The sequence below is a fragment of the Dermacentor andersoni genome, chromosome 7, assembly GCF_023375885.2.
Source record: "Dermacentor andersoni chromosome 7, qqDerAnde1_hic_scaffold, whole genome shotgun sequence".
Classification (NCBI taxonomy): Eukaryota; Metazoa; Arthropoda; class Arachnida; order Ixodida; family Ixodidae; genus Dermacentor; species Dermacentor andersoni.
The window spans coordinates 162,156,767-162,180,276 of NC_092820.1; the positions used below are offsets into that span (position 1 = coordinate 162,156,767).

The following is a 23,510-nucleotide window of genomic DNA, read 5'->3' on the forward strand; positions in this document are numbered from 1 at the left end:
TTAACTTTCGGTGCAGCCGGTTGTTTCTAAAGGTTAGGGCATTCCACATTGAGAAAGTGATGTCTTGTGAGAGCCCTGGGAAGCTTTCTAACGGCATCTGACGTTGACAGCGGTGTATACATTCCTCTTTGCTGTCTTGATGGCTGTGATCGTGTGTCTGTGCTTTCTTCCTCTAGACCATAAACCGATTTACCCCCTTAAAGGTCCTCAAGGGTTAAAAACCAGTCTATAAATCACACGATTGCACTCATTCGGGTGTAAGAGTGCGAATTCGAGATAGAAAACACCCTTAAGGGTATAAATCGGTTTACGGTGTACCTTCTTATTTTTCTACCTCCTCCTCCCCCATTCTCCGGTGTATATAGGATAGCAAATCGGATTTGCCGTTCTGTTTAACACCTCCCTGCCCTTTCCCCTTCTTTCACGCACATATCTCACCATTGGGTGTCGCACCGCGCTCGTTTCACTCCCTCCCTGCCCGGCAGGTGTGGTTCCAGAACCGGCGCGCCAAGTACCGCAAGCAGGAGAAGCAGCTGCAGAAGGCCCTGGCCGCGCCGGCGGCGCTGCCGCCCGCGGCCTGCAACGGCATGATGCGCGGCGTGTACGGCCCACCACGCACGAGCTCGTACGCGGCCTACGCCGCCGCAGCAGCGCACCCGCACCCGGCGGCGCGGTACCCGGCGTACGGCGCCGCGGCGCAGTCCTTCGGACACCAGCCCGGGGCGGCGGCGGCCGCCACGTCGCCCGAGGAGGACTGGTACCAGCGCGGCTTCTCGGCCCTCAGGGCGCCGCCCGCCACCGTGTCCCAGCATCCGGTCTACCACAGCTAGGCACCGCCGGCGCTGCCCTGCGCTCGCGCTGACCGCACGGCGAGCCCGCCGCCGCCGCGTGCCCACTGACTCGACCCAGGGACTCGGGCTCGACCCAGGGGACCGTCGTCGAGGGGGCCCCACGTGCGTCGTTTGTAGCTTCTGTACGTCGGCGGTGCCCGGTTGCGCACCAGTGGGCTTGGTTTTCTGACAGCTGCGATTCTCCCTAACTAAAGATTGAGGCTTTTTTGTTTTTATTTGCGTGTTTCTCGACAGGTGCACTGGCTCTCGAGGTCGCCACATCGCGCCCAATTCGGCGTGTATTCTTTTCAAGTGCACGAAGTACTCTCTGTTCTTCACTTTCAGCGACTATTGCGCTTTCATTTTTTCGCTCATCGCGTCCTCTTCCACTGGTTTTTCCAGTGGAAGACTTGATCTTCTCCGAGACTTGATCGATCGAAGACAGATTATCGCGTCAATTCGTAAAAAAAAAGAAAAAAAGAAAAAAATACAGGAGCGCGTCCCGATGCCGCGGTGGCACGCAGAGCCGACGGGGCCCTGGGTCGAGCAACGGCGACCGGCGCACCGAGTCGCACAGCGCGAGCGCAGTGCCGCCGCCGTTCTCTGGTGGACGACGTCACACATCTCTCACGCACACGTATACCGAGCGCCACCGTCCGATGTGGACGACGCAACGCGGGCGACGCCCGCATCGCCGAGGAAACCACGAGGGATCGCCGATGCACGGTCCACCGCCGTCTCCCGCCGCCTGAGCTGCGCAAAAGAAAGATGGACACACGCCTGCCGGTCACCTGCAGCTGCCGTCACCGCTCGCCAACCGCACACCCGCGTGCGCAGCCTGAGGCGGTTTCGGAGGGGCACGCGACCGGGCTAACTTCTGAGGGACCAGAACACAACACACAAGGCGAAGGCAGAAGGGCGCGCGTATATTTGCTGCACACTTCGAAGCACAGATATGAGACTCGGGGTGTTTCGTTAAAACGCAGCTTCAAATTGGTCGCCGGAAAGAGAAATTGGTTACGCGATGGGCCTGGAAACGCTCCTCCGCGAGACTGTCCGAAAAAAAAAATACTATGCCACAATCTTTTCTCGTACTTATGTTATTTCTTCTATTTGACGATCGTATATGTTATTAAACTCGCAGCACTATACAGCTGCAGCGGTAGTCAAAACAGGGTAGAAATTGAATGCCAGTGCGTAACTGGCGCTTCTCTTATGACGCGTAACATTTGTCAGGTGCCTCTTCGCCAATCCAATCGTCGCGTATATTTGCAGCTGGACGCAACTTTACCACTTCCGCCTCTAAGCTCCTATACGTACATCGCTGTCACGATGACGCGGGAGAGGTCTTCGCGGGTGACACAACGTTGATTTTGCGCATTTTTTAACTGCACATTTTCATATACACCCCGCGCCATAATTAATTGGCCTGAACGAGCGAGGCAGGTTTAATTAAGCGCCGCGAATGAGACGGTTGAAGAGAGATCAGATGGCCAAGCATGATACAGCGTATACCACGCGCGCGTATGACGCGATCCCGCGAACGGTAGGCGAGAACCCGCTGAGCCCGTGGTCCTGTTAGCCAACGCGAAAGTGACGGCTGTAGCATAAGATCGGCCAGATGCCAAGAGCACGCGCTTCCCGTGCAATAGGTCGTCACAACGCGAAAGCGCTCTCCGAACCGCTTCAGGCTGCACCTCTATACACGCGCAATGCATGCGTCGCGCCTTCCGAGCTCCAAATAAACGCGCCACCTTCAGAGACGCGCATACTCTGAAGCGGCAACCATATGGGAACGTATTCGCAGCGTACAGGAGGGGACCAATACGTATAAGGCAAACGCCACACCTTCGTTACGTCAGATGTCAGCTCCTTTTCGCGTTCAAACAAAATAAAAAAATACTGAACCTCGAGAAATACTCCGCAACGGCGCATCTGCTTATGTATATATAGGTGCCGGTAAGTGAGGCTGCATACATATCAGGCTTCCGCCGGGATTCACGCAAGTTAGTGGTTCACAAGAAAACGGACGCGCCTAATGAAATGATCAGACGAAACCCTGCCCTTGACAAAGACAAGCCCTCTTGTCGAAATGTTGGCTCCATGAGACATGTCTTGTTCGACCACTGTTTGATCATTCCGCAATGCTTGTTGCGTACGTGTCGATTAACAGTTGCCCATTTTATATTAAACCACCCTGCATACTTTCGGCCTGTTGTCCGCGTCTCTGTCACACCTCACGCGACGCCGACAGTGTAATCAAGTTTGAAGTCACTTCTATAAGTGGAGGCTACATTTGGCTAAGATCGCACAAAAATCATCTCAGGCAGATTAAGGCGCGGAAAACACACGGCGCTGCCTTAATTCGCCAACGCCGCTCCGAAAATGCGCGGGAGGTACGTTCTATGTGGTTGCCGCTTAATACGAAAGCGCTTTTACTCGCCTAGCACTGCGCTAGGCACTGGAAAAGAAACCAAAACAGGAGCGTCGCAAATGACACGTCTCACGGACTCCTTTCTTCTTTTGCTAACGCCAGCGAGTGTCCGTTCGCTAATGTCCAGGAGATGCTAGCAGGATGATATTAAATATCGCTACGGAAAACGTTTTGTAAGAAAAAAAATCAAAATGAAAATCAAGGCTTTGGTTGTTGTTGAAACGACCTCTTTTCACAATTTCTATTTCCTCAACTGTATATTTTACACACTTCACGCTGGTTCGATGCCTTCTTAATAAGAGTCGTGCTCTGATCATTCCCCCTGCTTTGTTTTTCGAAGCACTGTGAGAGTGCAATATGAAAGGATATACTTTATTTTTCGGTGGTGTGCAATTCCCTGAAGTACGATAGCTCATCCTGCAACACTATCGTAGCTGCTGCACTCGAGTGGCCAGGTTGCTCTAGCGTCAGACCACCGTTCGGGTTGACAAAAAGCGACGAGTTTGTTGAATGCTGATCTTTCCGCTTTTGCGTTTCCTTCATTCTCTGGCGGCGCTGTTGTATTAATTAGCAGGTTGTGAAAAATGGTCTAGTCGTTCTATAGTTTCGAAATCAGCATTTTCATCTCGAAGCACATCGCAGTATCGGCACACTTAAGGGGACACCAAAGAGAAGCTCGAAGTTCGAAGCTCTTATTTTCGTTGATTTCGCGGTTGCAGATCCACCACTGAAAGAATATGTGAAGGCCAAAGTTACGTGTTTTTGAATTTCGCGCCTAAATCCCTGTGGTGGCACGTCGGTGTGACGTCACGTATTTTAATATGTTTGCTCGCATTTAGGCCGTTGTGACGCAGAAAGTTCTCGAAACTTGCCACGGTCACTCTTTGGCTCCTCTAAAATACAATGCATTCCATCTTTACAGGTAAACTGTTAACCATAGGCCCGAGAAAACGCTGTAAAAGTCCATGACGTAACGGCACAAGAGGGCGGGAACTGCGTTCTGGCATTCTTTTTTTGAAAGTTGGCATGCATCCTCTCTCCGCGAAATTGACTTTTCTTTAAGGAGGTTATGTGTTATCATATACAAGTTCTTTTTTCTCTTTAATGTCCCTTTAACGGCTGAAAACCTGTACAAAACGTGATTTTTGACATTCTCTCTCTTTCTCTCTCTCTCTCTGCCTATTTCTTTTTGCACGACCGACACTGACGCTGATTTTTGCACGCTTAAACGTCATAGAACATTGCGGTCGTCCGTGACAGAAAGCAAGACGGACAGGGTATCAAGAGCCACACTCAAGTGAGCCGTGGTTCGCCCTATCATGTACATATTGTATCTTCAAAAAGTTGTCGCGCAATATTATCAAGCCCGAAAATTGACTCACCCAGCGACACATCGCCACTTCGGTTCTGCCACACAGCGCATCAAATCCTCGAGGCAGCGAGAGAAAGCGACGCTTCCTGTAGTGTCCGACGATTCTCATGTACAAACGCCAAAGGCGAAGGTGACATTAAACAAAGTGAATGATAACTGTCTGCCTGCTACGTCAGCTTCTCTCATCCACGTGGCCGTGATACCGGCGTCTTGAACTCGACAGCGATATCGTTTGCATTGCCCAGAGCAGAAGCATAATAAAAATGACTGCATTGGTACAATGTAACGATTTTATTCCAATTCCTTTCCTCTTGGAACTTCGCCAGTGGTGCCAGCGGAGCACCGCTTGCGTCATCACGGTCACTAAGGTGATAAGAATGGAAGTAGCTGATAAGAATGGAATAAAATCGAACGAAAGGAATCGTTACGTCATACCGGCCCTGAGCCCTTGGGGCCCGAATTCACGGCGCTTTTTGCTCGTAAGTATGCCCTTGGCTATTTGCCTTCGCTTATAGTATGACCAATTCCAGGATTGGGTGGGATTCGCTATAACGAACAAATCTAGCGCAACAGCTCTTTTGTGAATACTGGCCCTGTATGGTATGACGACGCCTTTTCCCGACGCTCACAGTTATCTTGACTTGAAGCGATTCAGCTTGAAGCTCCATGCTGCCTTGTGAAAAGCAGATGTGCACAGATGGCATAAGCGCGTCGCTAATTTTTATACGGAAGCAATTAAAAAAGAAACGGAGAAGAAAATAACTAAATAATTGAGAAAGAAAGATAAATGACAGAATGAAACTAACGAAAGCCATGAGGTTTCAATTCTCAGGCCATTCTGATGCCATAAACTTACTACGCTCTCATAATTTTATCCGTGAAAGAGATTGCTTAATTTCCAGCGCCTCACAGGCGAGTGGTGTCCGACTCGAGTGATTGAAATTGTGGCCGTATTCCTTCTCTTGTTTAAAAAAAATGGTAGAATGCACCCAGAAAAAGAAAGAGAAAACAAGTGATAAAAAAGCCGAGAAACAACAGGGAATGGATCAATAAAGCGAGATGACGTTTGTACCAAGCCTCTCATCTTTCTTCAACTTGCGAGACTCGTTCACCGAGATGTTATGCGCGTCGTCTGTTTAAGATAATGCTTTATTTTTTTCGAGACCTCTCGGATCTTTTGCTGACCGTCGCTGCTGCTGCTATCTTATCAAATAGCTCACACAAAGGACAGCACTTGTATATCAGATGGACCTATGTACGCAGCTCCATCTATGCTATCACTACAGATGTGTCGGTGGCCAACTCTGCTCTACGCAGAAATACGCAGTAGAACAACAAACCGTACCCAAGTATTTTCAGTGCAACAAACGTACACACGCCTACGAGCGCATAATACCTTTATTCGAACGACGCCTCCTGCGCCATCCTTCGCGGAGTTTGGTGCGACTGGTCGGTCGTTTTTTCTGCTCACCGAGTAAAGCAGGCCGATACCGGAGACAGCGGAACAGTAAGCCGAGCTAATCCAGGAGACAGTGCAATAGTGGACTGAGCCGATCCTGGAGACAGTGGAACAGTAAGCTGAGCCAATCCAAGAGACAATGCAATAGTGAGCTGAGCCGATCCTGGAGACAGCAGAACAGTAAGCTAAGCCAATCCAGGAGACAGCGCAATAGTGAGCTGAGCCGATCCTGAAGACAGCAGAACAGTAAGCTAAGCCAATCCAGGAGACAGTGCAACAGTGAGCTGAGCCGATCCTGGAGACAGCGGAACAGTAAGCTAAGCCAGTCCAGGAGACAGTACAATAGTGAGTTGAGCCGATCCTGGAGACAGTGTGATGTGTGGTCGCGCGGAGGTGTGCCTTCGTGTCTTGCCGGACAGGCGTTGCTGCAAAACACGGTGAAGAAGATGAACAGTTTCGAACGGAATATAAACAAACGAAGGTAAGAAAAAAAACCACACAACACCAAAGGCGTTTGTGTTGCCCTGTTCGTTCCCTCCCGTGTCCTTCTTTTTGCGCGTCTGCTTTTCGACGACACGAACAACGCAGTGCTGTTGAAGGCAGTCTTTTCTGATTTACGAGCTCGTCGGATGGTCGGATGGACCCTTACGAAATGCGTCGCATGTACATTGAATAACGTAAAGAAGTGTCCTTACCAAAAGGATTCAGCGCAAATTTTTCATTTCGTTTCGTTTAGAAATTAGAAGATGTTCGATATAATATCCGGAAATGTTTTTTTTTTTTTCTCAAGCGTTCATGCTTGATTCAATTCGGAAATGTCACTATTCAAGCACCACTAGTTTTCTTGCATATTTGAGATTAGTCGCTGAAAAGAAATATTGTCTGACAAATAGCTTTTGAATTGGACTTTAATTTGCATGTTGCACGGCGGAAAGCCCGAAATAAATGTGAAAATTAACTCACTTCACAGGGGCTCAGGCACCCTTTACGGGGAATACAGTAGGATGAACCAGAATTACATCTACTAACTTTCCGAACATTATGGTAGCGCTAAAAAAAACGTAAAGTACACTTCAGAATACATTTTCCTGTCAAAAATTCAGACAAGAACTATGCTTTCATACATTTTTTGTTGGAGAAAAAAAAAAAGAGGTACAGAAAATGTAAATAATCACGGAAGCACACAATTAAAATGTATATAAGTATTCAAACAACCACATAAGCATAGTACTGAATAGTTTTGCAAAGAACGAAAGCGAATAATTGGTGGATCGGCTTAACGACATATTTGTGGATCGGGATATGGTATGTGCCCAAATAATGTGACATTAAATCTGCAACTTCCACAGTATAAACGTCCTTCTGTAACTTAAGTTACAAACAAAGATTTACTGTGTAAATTGCAGATGGTTTTGATGCTTATGGATGTGCTAAGGATTTTCATGCAACATAGCTTCAAAGCTATAAATAACACAAATATTGAAGAAAAAAAGCTATTGCGTGCATTGTAGCTTATCGTAATACTATGCAGAATTACGTGAAGACTGCATTAGTTCATCAAAACAGCGCTTTAAGGTGCAAGCGTCTCAAATTTGCCTACAGGCTGGCACACGGTGAACGTGCAGCAACACAACAAACAACAAATGCAGTCTAGGGTAAAGCGCTGCGATACAGCTGGCGTGCACGTGACAAAAAGCCACTGACGGCATCCAACTGAGATGGCTTGGCGGTGACCACCAAGCTGTTGAAATCATATCCGCACGGCTGAAAATGAACGGCTGCGATTTTTCTAGAAAAAAAAAGTCCAACACTGCATGGCAGGTGAGTCACTTACATTTGCGTGCGATAATCTGTCTCTGCTTCTACAATAAAGATTGCGAAAACTTTCGAATTTCCTTGTGTAAAAAAAAAAATGGTAATAAATCGTACTGTAAATCAGGCTTTTCCTGCATAAAAATAATATTGAGGAGAAGTGACCTTTCAGTCCTTTCGTTTTCATCGTTCTGGCGCTGAACTCGGTGTTACGTTTGCCTTTGTCTACCTCTCATTTTTACCGTAACTAAGCAAGAGTTTCGTCATCACGCTGCACTTCTGTCTCCGTGAAAGTGATATTGTGCACAGCCCACTAGCCATTTGATCTCGCCACCATCTAATCGAGTGTCCTGCCGTAGCAGACCGTAAACTCCGTTTCAAAAAATGGTCAGTCTCGCTAGAAGCAGGAAGCGTTGAAAGCGATAGCAAGATTAACCTCCGTATTCTCAAACGATCCTCGACTCAAAGCTCTTTCTCCACTTCGTGATTATGATGATGATTGACGATGATGACTTAATTGTTGCTTCGCCCTTTGTAACGGACGAGTGCATAACACGTAAACACATAGAAAGTTAAAAGAACAAACCTTCGCAGTTAAAAAAAAAACAAGAAAAAAGAAACCGAGTTGATCGCAGCGTCGCCCCTCGACTAAAAAAGACACTACGTTTCCCAAGCAACGGCCGCGCTAGAATGAAGACGAGCGAGGGAAGAGCGTAGTCGTCTCCCGCACTAGATCGGCCATGCTCAAGTATTGCTGTGGATAGGGGCAAGTGATCACTTCTATTGAAGGACGAGAATGTTATGCTCTTTCATGAGTCGAGGTGGAGTGCTGAGTGGAGGAAGGCCTAGAATACGAAGGTTAGAGTTGCGCTGAAATTCTTCAGACAGTGTTCACAGAATACGCGGGTGCAACATGTTGGTTCGATACAGCACGCGAGGAAACGGCTGCGGCGCTGGATAAACAGCGCCCTGGCAGCTACCAGGCGTCTCACAACGCTGGCGTGATGAGAAACACCGCCAGGGGGCGTCGCAGGCGTCGCACTTCAATGGTGCACGAAATGATACCGAAGGAAAACCGTCGGCTTTTGTAGCTATAGCTTCTGGTGTACTGTCCGTTCCACTCAGACCGCTTTATGTGCGACTTTGTGATGATGCACACAGTTGCACATCAGCCACGCTATAGTGTTTGTGCGCACAACGGTCGCGCCAGCAGCGGAAGGCTGAACACTGCCTTGCAGCTTCGCTGCAGAACAGATTGTGCGGAGAGCGAGTACGTGCCTACATGATTTCGTCGTCTCCTTGTTTTTGTTCTTTTTTTTTCTTTTTTTTTTTTGCAGCCAAACACACTGCGCGTCTTGCGCGTGCATCTATGGAGACGCACGTGCAAGCCGCACGTCCGCCGTCGATACTGTGACAGCACGGCGACGGCGATGGCGCGAACTCGCCACGAGTGTCCATATGATTATCGGATCCGCGGGACCTGCTATCGAGCTCGACTGACGCCCATCGTCGAAATCGACCTATACATCTTATAATTACACAATAAAAATATATGTGCAGATCCCTTGCGCAATGGGAATTCGTTTCAGCGAAGCCTCCTTGGCGTTTGCGAGGAACACTGTTGTTGTTTAGCGTCCATTTGCAAGTGTATCCACACGACGAAGTCGGACACATTTTCCCTGGCTCAACGTGAACTTGTGGCGCATCCAACGATGCAGACACGTCCGACAGAAAACAAAGTATATCGCTCTATCGCACACGCTGCACAAACTGAAGAGAACTCGTCCTGCACCAAGTGTTTCTCAGAGTGTTTGCCAGGCCTTCATGATGAAGGTTGGACCCCGGTCAAAACGTCAGTAAAGTCTTGGTATTTTTTCTAAATGCTTCTATTCTTTGAACTATTTCTGTGCCGCATCCTGTGATTCTACGCTTGAGTATATATGTTATGTGCACTGCAGGAGGAACGCCCCTTCCTGCGATCTCCAATTACCCTTGTCTTGCGTTAGGTGATTCCAACTTGCGCTTGCAGATTTCCTAGTTTCATCACCCCACTATAGTTTTCTGCTGTCCTCGACTGCGCTTCCTTTCCCTAGGCATTCATTCCGTAACTTTAATGGTCCACCGGTTGTCTACCCTACGCCTGTCGAGCACCCCGTTTGCTTCAACAACAGTGGTAAGCTCCCAGTCAGGATTTGATAATGCTTGCCGTATGCACTCCAGTCCATTTACCCATATATATATATATATATATATATATATATATATATATATATATATATATATATATATATATATATATATATATATATATATATATATATATACTCGTTGCTGGCGAACACGAAGACCAGCTCCTCAACAAAGATGGACCACTGAGACGCGAGGCGACTGCTAACCAACTCGCAATAAGCTCAAGTCCTCACTCTTAGTGACCCATGGTGCGAGCCAGCACCAGCAAAGTAGAGGAAGAGGCAAGGAAAAGTCGCGCCGTAAAATATTTATGCACCCGTAAGTCTCAGAAACGATATTATTTTCGCTCTGAAAAAAAAATGAGCTAAACGAACGAGCAGAAGGCAAAAAGGCACAGTGACATCGTCTCGCAATATTCTACGGCTCTGGGGTGCTACTCTAGACAGTCAAATTCCGTCAAATCGTTAAATTTGGTGATAGAGGCATCTTTTAGCCAACCAGAGGAGCCCAGAGGGCTGCTATACAGCTTCTCTTATTGACTCAAAATTCCGCCATTACCAAACTTGACAATGTCCAGAATAGCGTGCCCGAAGAGCGAAATGCACTTCATTTAATTTCTACGTGCAGCACACAGGTACATCCCGTAATAGCTTCTGAAGGAACGATTTGTAACGCCCTACATTAATACCTCTTTGTCAACATCAATGCGCTTCCTAGCTGTACTGGGAAGTCATTGGGAACTCTTTCTGTCATATATACCATTAGCTTTTCTGCCAAGTCATGCTCACAGAATGGATTCTACCGTCTACTAATGCGAAGAATTCTTGGCAAGTTCGGCCATGTTCTGTAACGACTATCTGGCGACTATCTCGCCTTCTCGTGGGCCGATTCTGAAGATAGTGCAGTCCAACAATGTAGGCCGTTCCCGTGAGTATGTGCCACCAATGGGTATGTGCCGTTCTTCAATACCTCTTTGATGCCAGCTTTTGTATGTGCCACTGGGTATAGTGCCCCTGGGGCTACTGAATATATGTGCCAGTTGGTATGTGCCACTGCGTCAGGGGCTACTGGGTATGAACCTTCAATCTTCAATGAAACTCTTTGACGTCAACTTGGGTTACCAGGTGTCATAACGACAACTAACAACACTGTGCGTTGCACAACAGTCTTGTGATTCATTCTAGAACCGGGAACATACAAAGGAAGAAACAAGCCGGCTCGGCTTGTTTCTTCCTTTGTATCTTGCGCTGTACCAGTTCTAGAATGCAATACCAACTCGCCCAATCCTCAATCCTTGTGATTCATAACGATCCATAAAAATAACTTTCAACCAAACCGCGAATGTTTCGCATTACTTCAAGTGTAGAGCTGCCAGGCTCTCCCTTGCCATTTGTACTATTGCGCAGTAGTACCCGCTGTGGAAGACAATGTCTGCTGGATGCATAGGCTGGATGTTGACCGCGCGAACATTTGAAGGTTTACGTTGGTTTCGGCCCTAATGGCCATCAGCAGACGAAACCAGCCAAGTCCAGCCAAGGCGAGACAAAGTCCAAAATGGCGGTGGGACGGGCGTGCATGTGTTTGTGGCATGGTCTCAGACCCAAACTTGCACCGCCAGTTCTCAGTGGTTCATCTTTGTTGAGGAGCTGGTCTTCGTGGTCGCCAGCAACTAGGCAACCGCACCGATGGTCCGCTCTTCGCAAGCGATTGGACTCCGTTCCCGCGTTGCGCCGCGGGCTCGCCGACGCTGGTGCCGGCAGCGGGTCCAGTAGCGGTGCCAGCAGCGGTGCTTCAGGCCGGTCGGCTGACCAGTTTTCTCAGCGAGCGATGAAATACACCTTCGTGGCGTTCGGCGCGATGTTCACCGGTGTCGGTGGTTTCCTGGTTGTCACTTGGGGTGCGTGTGTGCTGCGAACGCAAACAAGATGTCTCACGCTGTTTCTTTGCAGGTGCGCCTCCTTTGGATGAACAAGGCAAGGAGGTGAGCTCACTTCGTCTTATCGTAACAGAGAATATTGACAAAACTCACTCCTGGTTTCTTTTTCTTATACCGGTCTATCAATGCCACTCTTAGACGAAACGTTTGACGTGTCTTGCATTTCCAGTGATGCGGAGCGATCTAACGTGTTCACGTTCTCTTCGCGCTCTCGATTTCGTGCTGTTGATATTTGCACTCTCAATCTGCTGTGAATTCTCGTTTCCAGATCGAAGATGAGTTCAGCCACAGTAAGTGGAAGCAAGGTGGGTGCAGAGTACGCGAGCCATCCTAAACGGCTGACGCCTTTCAGTGCCTCGCTGGAAAGCCCACCTGTACAGGACGTACAAAGAGCTTCAGCTTTATAACAAGGTATGAAGCTCCCCTCATTTACTCGTATATTCAAACAGTAATACGCTGAAGCCTACAACAAAAATGTTAATTATCTCGAAACGGCTGCTAGCTGACAAAAGTAGCTTAGTTGTGTTGGTACATATTCCCTGTTTCCACCTGCACCTTGTTAGCGGTGTTCTTGCTAATTTCAGACTGCTAGCAGCCACTGGCTGAAGAAAGCTCGAGCAGTATTTATCTAGTATGCAAGCCTGGCAGATTGCAGGTCAGAGTGATTCCCCATAATTTATGGAAAAATTGTAACCTTGTAATGCCAGTGAATACTCAAATGTATGTACATTCTGGAAGTGCTTATTACAGGTTCATCATAATTCAAGCTCGGCATTCTCACTGACGTGTGGGAATGAGTTTCTTTGGTTAATACTGATGTGTTCTTCATGCAGCACTTGGCATACTGCAGCTAAATTGGTTTACACTTGCATCCACTCTGTCACTTAAACAGCATTTTTAGGCACTTTGGAGACAGTTCAGCTAAAAAATGATGTTCTAAGCTTCAGTCTAACATCAGTTAAATACAGTCAAGGCTATTGAACAGAGTTAACAGGCATAAAAGTGAGTCATATTTTTCATTTAACAATAGGTAGGCCTGCAACAACCGGGCTGTTATTTTATGAACATTTAGTCGATTGAAAATAGAAATGCGTGTAGTTGCAACTGAACTCTTCCATGCCGTGTTATGTGCCACGCTCATTGTTTATTAATCTTTCCCTGCGCAGATGATCAAGGATCCATCCCGTGAGAAACTGCTGCCGGACCCATTGACCGAGCCATACTACCAGCCTCCGTACACGCTAGTCCTAGAGATGACTGGTGTGCTGGTGCACCCAGACTGGACGTACCAGACTGGCTGGCGTTTCAAGAAGAGGCCTGGGGTGAACCTTTTCCTTCAGCAGGTCGGACCACCACTGTTTGAAGTTGTCATCTACACTTCGGAACAGGGATTTGTGAGTATGCATGCAGAAGACTTGCCATGTTACACATTTTGAAAACAAAAAGAGCAAGTGTCAACATAAATGGAGTGGAAGATGGCGGCTTGTCAGAATTATGGGAACTTGGTTCCAGGCCTATGCATTTTCTTAAGATGCCATTTCAATAAAAAGGCTTGTCCTTATAGCATCACTGGTCAACCTTGTGATGATTTCATGCAGTAGCACGCACTTCTCAAGAAAATGATGCCCAAAGGCATTGTTATGTAATGCATAATGGCCTTTGTTTGTTTATCGTTTTCTATGTGTGTTCATGGTCACATTCTCTAAATTGTAGCGTTGCAAAGGGCTAGAAAGATGGGTACACACTGGCCACAATTTTGGCAGTGACGCAGTCACACTCCAGCACTGTCAGAAAAAGACGCTGTGGATCATTGGCAATCCCAAATGTTGTGTTCACTCCTCGTTGCCTTCAACGAATGTGAAAAGTGCCACGGGGAGGAAAGGGCGCACTGTAATGGAGAAGGATGACTGGCAAGGGGAAAGCAGCGGCCTCAATTCAGCTGCACTGTGCTACCTGGTAGTGAAGGTGGCAGCATTTATGTCAAGCTGCTTCTGAGGCATGAAATGTGGGAGCTATCATTTGAAGTTGACGAATGCAGCAGCGTGGAAGAAAAATTGAGTGACCGAATGCCACATTCTGACAGTAGGCAGTTGTGGAGCAAAGCTGCCATTTTCACTTCCAGTATCCTTGTACATTTTGCCCCCTTTTGCACTTAGGCCCCTTTCTGTTGAACAGCAGATGGAACAAATGACTGCACTGTAACCTTTCTTGATAGAAAAACTGAGGCCTGTAATGGCTTGCATTTCGCTGCCTTCGTGCCACGGGCATTCCAGGAGCAAGTGTGCCAGAGTGTCGGGTTCGCTCTGCAACGTACCCGACACTCTGGCACACTTGCTCCTGGAATGCCCGTGGCACGAAGGCAGCGAAATGCAACCAGAGACGCACGCAAAACGAGCAATAGAAGCAAACGACCTATTCGAAACGTGGGAGGCCAAGCTAACCCTCGGGGACCTGGAAGACCAACGACAACTCGTCGCCAGGGCCAAGAGGGCAGTCGAAGCCAGAGGGTTCCTGGACTAAGGAGCCTTCCCACCTTAGGGTGATACCCGTCCTCGCTCGGGACACTGTTTCGTACAATAAACGTTTATTTCTCTCTCTCTCTCTGTAATGGCTTCCATATGGTAAAATGCCATGCAAGAAATGTCTAAGTTATGCTAAAAGAAAATTACCTGTGCTGTGCTAAATTTGTGCATGGTTGTTGGTTTTATTCTCTCTGTTTCATGAGTACTTTGTATTTCTTCTTCTATATGTTGATATCTCGCATGCAGACCGCATACCCCATCCTGGACAGCCTAGATCCACAGGGCTACATCATGTACAGGCTGTTCCGAGATGCAACTCGATACACAGATGGACACCATGTTAAGGCAAGTCTTGATCTTGCACTCACATAATAAAAAGAGTGCCATCTGTTTCCGCTTGCTGATTATAGCTACCTGTCAGCAATGTTTCCAAGCTTTATTTATTCCTTGCTCTCATCCACTTTTTTGCATCCGAAGTTACCTCAAGCAGTTCCAGTTTCTCTAAACATGTGATATGAAAATTGCTGAAGCACAACAAAGAGAGAAATCTAAGTGCTTCTTGTCAGGACACATATTGCAACATTTCATTTCATGTATTGGCGGCATAGACAAAGCTACTTTGAGCTGATCTGATTCGATTAACACCACACATGATAAATAGGAACAGTGATGATGTTTTGTCTGCCTCAGATGGCGAGTGTTAAGATCTGACCTTTTTCTCTCTTTTTTTTTTCTTGCATTTTATGAAATTGCCCAACCAGTGTGAAAATGTCCACTGTGGCTATGGCCTGATGGGTGTGTTCCATATCTCTGCATACACAGCTACTTTGCAGTCTTCGACGATAACTCACGATTTTAAGCCCTGTTCCATTCCTGATGTTTGCTGCAAAGAATACAACCTTGAGCTGACAGCATCGCTGAAACGATGCAGGCTACTTTGCTGTCTAGCAAGCAGACGGCACTGGTGGGTGCAGCTGAATGGAGTCAAGTCTAGCAAGCTTTGTTAACACGACTTATTATTGCATTGAAAGCTCGTAGATGTGGATGGTGTGTGAAACTGTACACGTGAGTGGTGTTTAGGCTAAACTGAAAAGGCATGCTTAGGAAAGCAATGTGCGCTAGTCGTCAAACTGCACAGGACTGCTTTGTGTTATCTGCAATTACGCAGATTAACCCCTTTCATGCTTTGGACGAGTTTGTTTTGTCCACAAGTTTCCAGTAAAAATGGCCAAAGATGAGCTTAGCTTATCAGCGGTAATTTGCATTTTCCAGCAATGCCATGGACAAGCCGAGATTTGTGTCGGCGCTTAGTTGCGCTTTTTGTGGATGGCAGCACATAATCCATGGGACAGCACAAGTATAAGCGAATTTATTCTTTCTTGGGAGGTAAAACATGCTGGTAACTTGGGTTTTAAAAATAGTTTGACCATTTTCGGTCAGAATTCAGGATAATAGCGCAATACGAAAGGGGTAAAGGAGCACCATGTGTCAAGTAATAAGTGAGTGAAATAACATTTCTACTTTTAATTTTATAAAAGAAATTTACTCACATTAACAAGCCATCTGTGAGCATTGTGGACTAAGCTTCAAAATGCACACAGCTTAGCCTCTCGTAGCCTGAACTTTTCTGCCTGACAAAAAACATTTCAATTGTCGGAAATACTTGCATGTGAGGTAAGAACATCCAAATTACTCTCGCACCATTTGCTACCCTATGTGAGATTTCTAGACTTGTTAAAAAGAAACTCAGACACCTAGGACAATACAATGCCATTCTATTTACGTGTTTACACAGTGAACAGACAGACTTGGCAGGTGAACTATCTTACATCTTATGGCAGTCTGTAAAACATTTGGTATTGCAGAGATGGTAACTTTAATTTATGCACATGAATGGATACAGCCGCACAAGATTTTTGGAGTGTTCACCCTCATTGGAGGCACCATGCACAGTATGCTGTTTTCCGAGTTGGAGATGATGAGACGATCAGATGGTGACAGCGTCCCGTTTGGAATTATGAGCTCAGATTCAGTATGTCGTGAAATCGCGACAACAGGCTAGGAGGGATGCAAAGGAGCAGCATTAAAGCCAGTAGATTACTCAACTGGATTTACTCCTTCAAAAAATATTTCACGCAAGTTTAGCAGAAAGGGATTGCTCATGCAGGGAGGCGATTTAAGGGCAGAGTTCTATTTTTCTTTTCCCCTGGCCCATACTGTGGCATCTATGATGCCACAGTGGCTCACATATTTCATGATAACTTGCGGGCTTACATTATGTGCCTATTCATGTGTGCAAGCAGGGTCATTGATGAATTTCATGTCATGCAGGACCTCTCTTGTCTGAACCGGGACCTCTCCCGTGTGATCATGGTTGACTGGAGTGCCGAGGCCTGCTCCCTACAGCCTAGCAATGCACTGCGGCTACCAAAGTGGGACGGCAGCGACGATGATCGCACGCTGATAGACCTGGCTCAATTTCTGCGCAGTGAGTTGTTGGACTCCTTTCTTGTTTACAGCAGCATCATTTAGTCGTAAAAACATAATTTTTGTAACTCAAGAATGCAGGAAAAAAAGATAAACTAGTGAATGAAAGAACAGGAAGTAAGACAGGCACTACATCTTGCCTTCTGCTCTTTCCTTTTCTAGTTTTTCATTTCCTTTCCTGAATTTTTGTATGTCATATAGGAAACACCAATCAACCCAAGAAAAAGTTGTTCTGCAGCACATTTCTTCAGTTGAGTGTCCTTGGGGCACATTCTTCTTTGTGGACATCCTTGAGATATGGATCACTGAACATTCTAGGAAGTGGTGGAATGCACGTTACTGTCTCTGCAATATCATCTATAGACATTGCCTGAAGCTAGCTACTGTGCCATAGTAGGAGTATCTAGTGAAGCTGTAATTGAACCAGCACCGTCTTAGAACTATCATCTTAATTTGCAGCAGTTCTTAGTGAATCATAATGAAATGATTATATTAATGTCTATACATAAGAAGTATGTCGATGGCAGATTATTGCCTTCACTATGTAAGGAATGCACATTCATGCATGGCTGTTGTATTTGTGTTGCATTATATTTTAAATGCACTTCCACAAGATGCAGTCACCAACAATGTATTCCCTCTGTGTTTTGGTATGAAGGCAATGTTATAACACTATTAAATACATGACTGTGAGCGAAGCAATAGAGCCTGTATGCAGTTAATGCTGTGCCGTCATTCTTTGTGATTCCTTCTTGTCAGTGATGTTCACTGTTTCAGTCTAAGCTTCCTCTGATACAAAAGGATTTTCAAAGTCCATTTCCTTTGTACTTTGATTCAGCCACTCCAGAGATTTCCTTAGATATTCTTCATTAGTTATCACACAATCCTTTCTCAGTTTACAGGATTTCATTTTCCATGAAAGAGAAATGTAAACTTTAAAATGACAATTACTAATTCACTGTTACCTGCTAAGTACACTTGTCATTTCTTAGTTTCCAGAGCATTATTTACACAGTTTGAATTTGACTTATTGCAAGTCCTTTGCTTATGCATTTTTTATCAGGATAACTCCATGTCAGTTTGGCTATCAAACATCTTCCCATATTAGCAGAACCAAGAAATGCTCATTTTTATGTGCTCCGTAAAATTAGTAATCAAACCTTTATGTCACAGGATCAGTAGTTGTGGCTCAATAGTATACCTGCATAACTTTTATGCATTCATTCATAAAGTGAGATGTATTTCATAACATAATTTGCATTACATAGGACATTGTGTATGCCTCAGTGATGATCGTCAGCTGACGCACAGGTGTTCTTGGATAAGATTCATCCTTGTTTATCATGTACTCCGCGTCAGTTTGACTATCAAACATCTTCCCATATTATCAGAACCAAGAAATGCTGCACAGATGTACTTGGATAAGATTCATCCTTGTTTCTCATGTGATAACACTTCGTACCACATCTCATGGGGATGCCAAAATAGACTGCCAAGTTTAAATGCCTACTTAGTTAGGTATAATCTAACAAACACGCTGGAGTAATGGGAGGCACAATTTGCCAGCTCAGACCAGAAGGTGCAGAAGGCTCTTCTGGGTCCCGTTCGGCTGCTGGCAGAAGCCAATGGAGCCCTGGACTTAGGGCCTCACCCACCGAGCTCCCAACCACCTATCCCCCCTTTTCTCAATTCAATAAAGTTATTCTCTCTCCCTCTCTCTCTCTCTCGTTTTAATGTGTGCCGTAAAACTAGTAACCAAACCTTTATGTTACAGGACCAGTAGTTATGGCACAATAGTACACCTGCATAAATTTTATGCATTCATTCATGAAGTGAGATGTATTTCATAACATAATTTGCATTACATCAGACATTGTGTATACCTCAGTGATCCACAGATGTACTTGGATAAGATTCATCCTTGTTTCTCATGTGACAACACTTTGTTTTGTTCCAGCTATCGCTACAAGTGAGGTGGAGGATGTGCGGACAGTCCTGGAGTACTACAGCCAGTTTGACAACCCATTGGAGGCATTTAAGGAGAACCAAAGGAAACTGCAGGCATGTCTCTCAAATTCACAAGTAAAATAGCAAAGGAAGAGATTGGAGAATTGTGCTCATTATGAAATGGCATTTCATAGAAAAACGCGATAGGAATTTATTGTGCGTGACTTCACTCGGATACTGTCTGGTAAGAGTTAAATCTAGCTTCCCCTTTCTTTTGTTTTTAGCATTTTCATTCTCCAGTGCTGTGCTTTCTGTTTGTGGCTGCTTAGAAATCCTGCTCATCAAGCTGATAGCAAAGGACAAGCTGTTCGAGTGATTTTGCAGGCTTTCTGCAGCATACAAGAAAATAACGCGTGGCTCACGTTTGTGAAATCATTAACATTTAGTGGTGTGTTTATTCTCCATGTTCAGAAAGCCGTGTGAGGACTTTTTATTGAAGTTTTTTTGTCCGTTGTACACTCTTTGTCAAAGGTAACACTAGCACTTCTCCAGCATTAATATAGTACTGTGTTAAGTCCGTATCATTTTAGTTGTAATCCTACAGTGAGAAAATCTGATATACCAGTGTCACATGGACACTTTTGACGTTGCTTGATGCTGATCCATTCAATCGCAACCTGTGCATTGTGAGTGAGCTTCTCGATTATGAGCACTACGATGTTTACTACATATATACTAGGCAAATGTGTGTCAAGTGTTTTTGACCCACTTTGCAAAACCTGGCGCACAAGAGCTTGCCAAACTTGGTTCTGGATAGTTGGACTGTGTGATTACTGATCACTGTTGATCATTACTTTAAAAGATTATCTCGAAATTGGGTTCGATCGCAATTGAAAACACCTTTGCGACTCTGGTGTAAGTCTCTTTTTCCGATACATAGGCTGAGCGTGTGCACCATCTGTTCTACATTTTCCTTACGTAATGTGTGTGTTGACACTGGTCTAATTTTGCAGGAGGAGAAGCAGCAAGTACCCCTGGAGCAGATTCCCAGCCAGCGGTCGTGGGCCATGGGGCTTTGGAAACGTCAGTGATGATGCGGAGAATGCAGAAAGCATTGGGCCTTAGATTGTCCACTGCTCTATGGACACTTGGACAGTAGTGGACGGTGCTGCCACCTGTGTTAGTTGTGTCGAGTGAATGCCAGCAGTGACAGCGCACTCGCCATCGCGCAAGGAAACTACATTTTGACAGCGGGCATGGCCAGAGTGCAAAAGCATGCATCTGCTTTTTTTGTGTGTGTAACTGTCACTGAAGACAAGACTGAGTAGGTGCTCAACACAGTATTGCCTGATGTTTTGTTCTATTCCTTTTTTGTGTCTGTGGAAGAATTGCAGTGCCATTACACCATCTGCATCTTCATGAATTACTGAATGAGTATGCAGGTGCATGACTGCACCTGAAACACCATGAGAAACATTTTCGTCATTAAGAGGAAATGGTTGAGGCCAAAGTTGATGAAATCCAGTGCAACTGCCCGAAAAGGTTTTGTTTTAAATGCTGAACATCACGCTATATTTTGCCATTCATACAAGTGAGTGATGTTGCGCTCTGCACAGTTTGTGTAGAGTATGACAGTATATCGGATCAAGTAAGCACTGAAAGCATGTGCTGAACATAGCCTTTGTGTTGTAAAACGTGATCACATAAGACACCTAATAATTTAGACTTCACATGCATCGCTCACAAAGGGTGCTTGTTTACCACTTTTGGGGCTAATTTCAATAATGTGGTCTCATTCAAAACTTCTGCATCATTCAGGACGAGAGCACCAGAAAGGGGCTATGCACAGTGCTTTCCTTACTGTCTCCCTGCCTCGAGTTCGGCACAACTATCAGAATCCACAGTACTGACAAGCCCAATGCTCTACGCCAACTGAATTTTTTATTTTGTCCTGGTTTGGAACCAAGGTGAGTTTGCACACTTGCACAGATGTCATGGGTGTCAGTATCTGGTTTTTAACTTAAGGAAATCGATGATTTTCACACAAGTCTAGCTCGATTGCAATGTAGAAATGTCTGTATTTCTGTGTAAATAAAGTAAATGAAGCTAATATGGAACTACTGGTGGTCTGTAGGAACAGCAGATAAGCTCTCATGGTGTCCCTCTGCACTTTTGGGGCACGATAGTTGCTACTGCAAGTACCATATTTTATAGCAATATTTAGCTCAAGAACTATAAATGTCTAACTGCTGAAATTTTTCGTAGTTTGGATCATGTATAGGTACAAATTATGCACAGATTAGTTTCTCACTTCTTAGATCCGAACAAGCCTAGAGAACTGTCAAATAGCTGAGCAAAAGCCATTGGAGTATGACTGTCAAAGTAATGCGGAAGCTTTTTGGTAGAGCTGCTGAAATATGCTACTTGGGACTATCATTGGCTAGTTCTATTAACTGCTACAAAACATGTGGGTACCATGATGCATGGATATGTTGGAGTGCACATGGCAGGTGGCCTTCAGCCTCGCCTTACGAAAAGGACAGACACAGTAATGTATTTATGATTATAGATGGACCAATTTTATAAATGCAGCAGTTTTACACAGACCAATATATAGCTGATAAACACTGCAGATGGTTGGCAGCAGTCTTTACAAGAAAATTCCATGGCAAAAACAACTTGCCTTGAAATTTTTACGTCACAGCTTAGCAATGGCTGCTGCTGGGAAAGAACAAGACTGGCTATTCTGAAGTCAGGGTTCCCACTGAATACCAGAACAAGTAGCCAAAGAAAAGCTGCCTTCACTAGATCCAAAGTAGAAAATATGACCACTAGCCAAACAAAAGTCAGTCTAAATGGCCTTTGTCACTACCAAGTTTCTGGAAGACTCAATTTGCAGGAAAAGCTGGTATGGCGTTAATGACTAAAGAAATGGCCCTACTGAACGTATGAGCAGAATGTTGGTTAAGTAGGTGTGCATGAGATTCATCAACAGCATATGGAATATAATGTATATATGCAGGAGGCAATCTTTTGTGAATATGAAAGAAGACTTCTGTACTGTTGATTGGCCAGGACTACACGCCATACCAATATGTGGTGGCTAAGGTAACTGTTGCATGTGACCAGAAAGTTATCACTCCTGTACTAAAAAAAAAAAAAAATCCTGCAATGTCTTGAATACTGATCATCATGAACACTGTTTTATGATCAATTAGGTCACACCTTCTCTTTCTGCTTTTTTTTTTATTTTTAATTCTGGAAAATATATACCTAAAATGTTGAATTAGAATCTCCTTGCACGTGTGGGTGCTTCTCAGTGTGTTAATATTGAGACACTTTATACTTTTAACCACCCCTGTCCCAGAAAAAAAAACCTCATGCCGAGACCAAATAAACTGCATACTGAGCACTAGAACAAGCAGGAAGGAAAAAGAAAAAGCTGGTATGGCTAGACTCAAAGAAGAAAATTAATGAAACCCCTAATTACATGTACAATCCAAAGTGAGTAGCTTTTGTTGCTACCGATTCTTTGGAAGAAGCTATAAGTTTGCAGGCAAGTTTTGCATGGTTTCAGCAGACTGTAATGAACATTCTTGATTTATGGCAGCGCTGCCCGAACAGTGGTACCCTGCAAGACACACAAACTAGAACATACCACACCATGAATACATGCCTCACCAGAACATCTACACTTTTGCAGTGCTACAAGGCTTTCACTGTCGGCATACTAGCAGTTGCAAATGGAACTGGCGCTCAAAATTTACACTTGTAGTGCATGTACTGAGCTAGAACAGAAAAATGCATACCTGCAGGGCTGACACTTCCCAACAAGCACTGTGGACTAATGACATCACAGTCTGTACAAACAAAAGCAAAGTTTGGTCACCAGCTGCGTTTAAGGTTGCACATGTGAGACATACACAGTACTCCCATTCGACGCTTCTGACAAACTTGCGAAATCAAGATTTAGCATTTATGATGCAGAATTTGCGATGCTAAGCTCACACTTGGCTTGGGGCTACTTCCATGTCGACCCCTCCCAAACGCTTTGGGACCATCATGGCTTCTTTTGGAGACTGACCTTTCTAACATCAATGCACCGACAACTGCAAATGCTCGACACGAGTGAGAGCTCCAGGTTAATTTTAATCATTTAGAATTTCTTTTGTTACTCTAGAACCGAAGACTGTAGACAGAATTTTTCTTTCTCAATACGTATTACACACGTAGGAATGTGTCCAACACAGCTGGGAATCAAACACACAACCTTGACTCCACAGCAGAGTAAACAGAAGTGCACCACTATGACACGAGTGTTCTATTGCAATAAAGAAGTTGCTTGTTGTACGCAGATTAATGAATAAACTTTTAAGTTTCAAAGCTGCTCCTGCACTGTGACCTTGGCTACCCGAGGTTCTCCGAAGCTCAATGAATTCTCGGTACACAGGCATCTGTGGATCGTGCGCCTCAATATGTGGCTGCTGGCACTAGGCATAACTGGGCGCATAATAGAATCTT

At 45.3% G+C, this 23,510-nt stretch overlaps 2 protein-coding genes across 2 annotated transcripts in view; both read left to right on the forward strand.

The window, feature by feature from the left end:
• Positions 1 to 4,922, forward strand: part of LOC126533144 (uncharacterized) — a 45,761-nt gene extending 40,839 nt beyond the window's left edge. The window contains exon 4 of the mRNA XM_050180417.2: positions 486 to 4,922. Coding sequence (XP_050036374.1) covers positions 486 to 830 — 345 coding nt within the window. The 3' untranslated portion in view covers positions 831 to 4,922. The remainder of the gene's footprint in view (positions 1 to 485) is intronic.
• Positions 4,923 to 11,639: 6,717 nt separating this feature from the next.
• LOC126533154 (mitochondrial import inner membrane translocase subunit TIM50-like) lies at positions 11,640 to 21,106 on the forward strand. The gene is made up of 9 exons (XM_050180427.2): positions 11,640 to 11,994; positions 12,047 to 12,078; positions 12,302 to 12,323; positions 12,386 to 12,444; positions 13,200 to 13,427; positions 14,802 to 14,900; positions 16,887 to 17,043; positions 19,000 to 19,103; positions 20,003 to 21,106. The coding sequence occupies exons 1-9, from the start codon at positions 11,652 to 11,654 to the stop codon at positions 20,078 to 20,080; spliced, it is 1,122 nt and encodes a 373-aa protein (XP_050036384.1). The 5' UTR covers positions 11,640 to 11,651; the 3' UTR covers positions 20,081 to 21,106.
• Positions 21,107 to 23,510: the final 2,404 nt, after the last annotated feature.

Coding starts and splice junctions, on each gene's coding strand:
- LOC126533154 (XM_050180427.2), top strand. CDS start 11,652: ATGGCGGTGGGACGGGCGTGCATGTGTTTGTGGCATGGTCTCAGACCC. Junction 12,324..12,385: donor CGAAGATGAGTTCAGCCACA/GTAAGTGGAAGC, acceptor GACGCCTTTCAG/TGCCTCGCTGGAAAGCCCAC. Junction 13,428..14,801: donor ACACTTCGGAACAGGGATTT/GTGAGTATGCAT, acceptor TCTCGCATGCAG/ACCGCATACCCCATCCTGGA.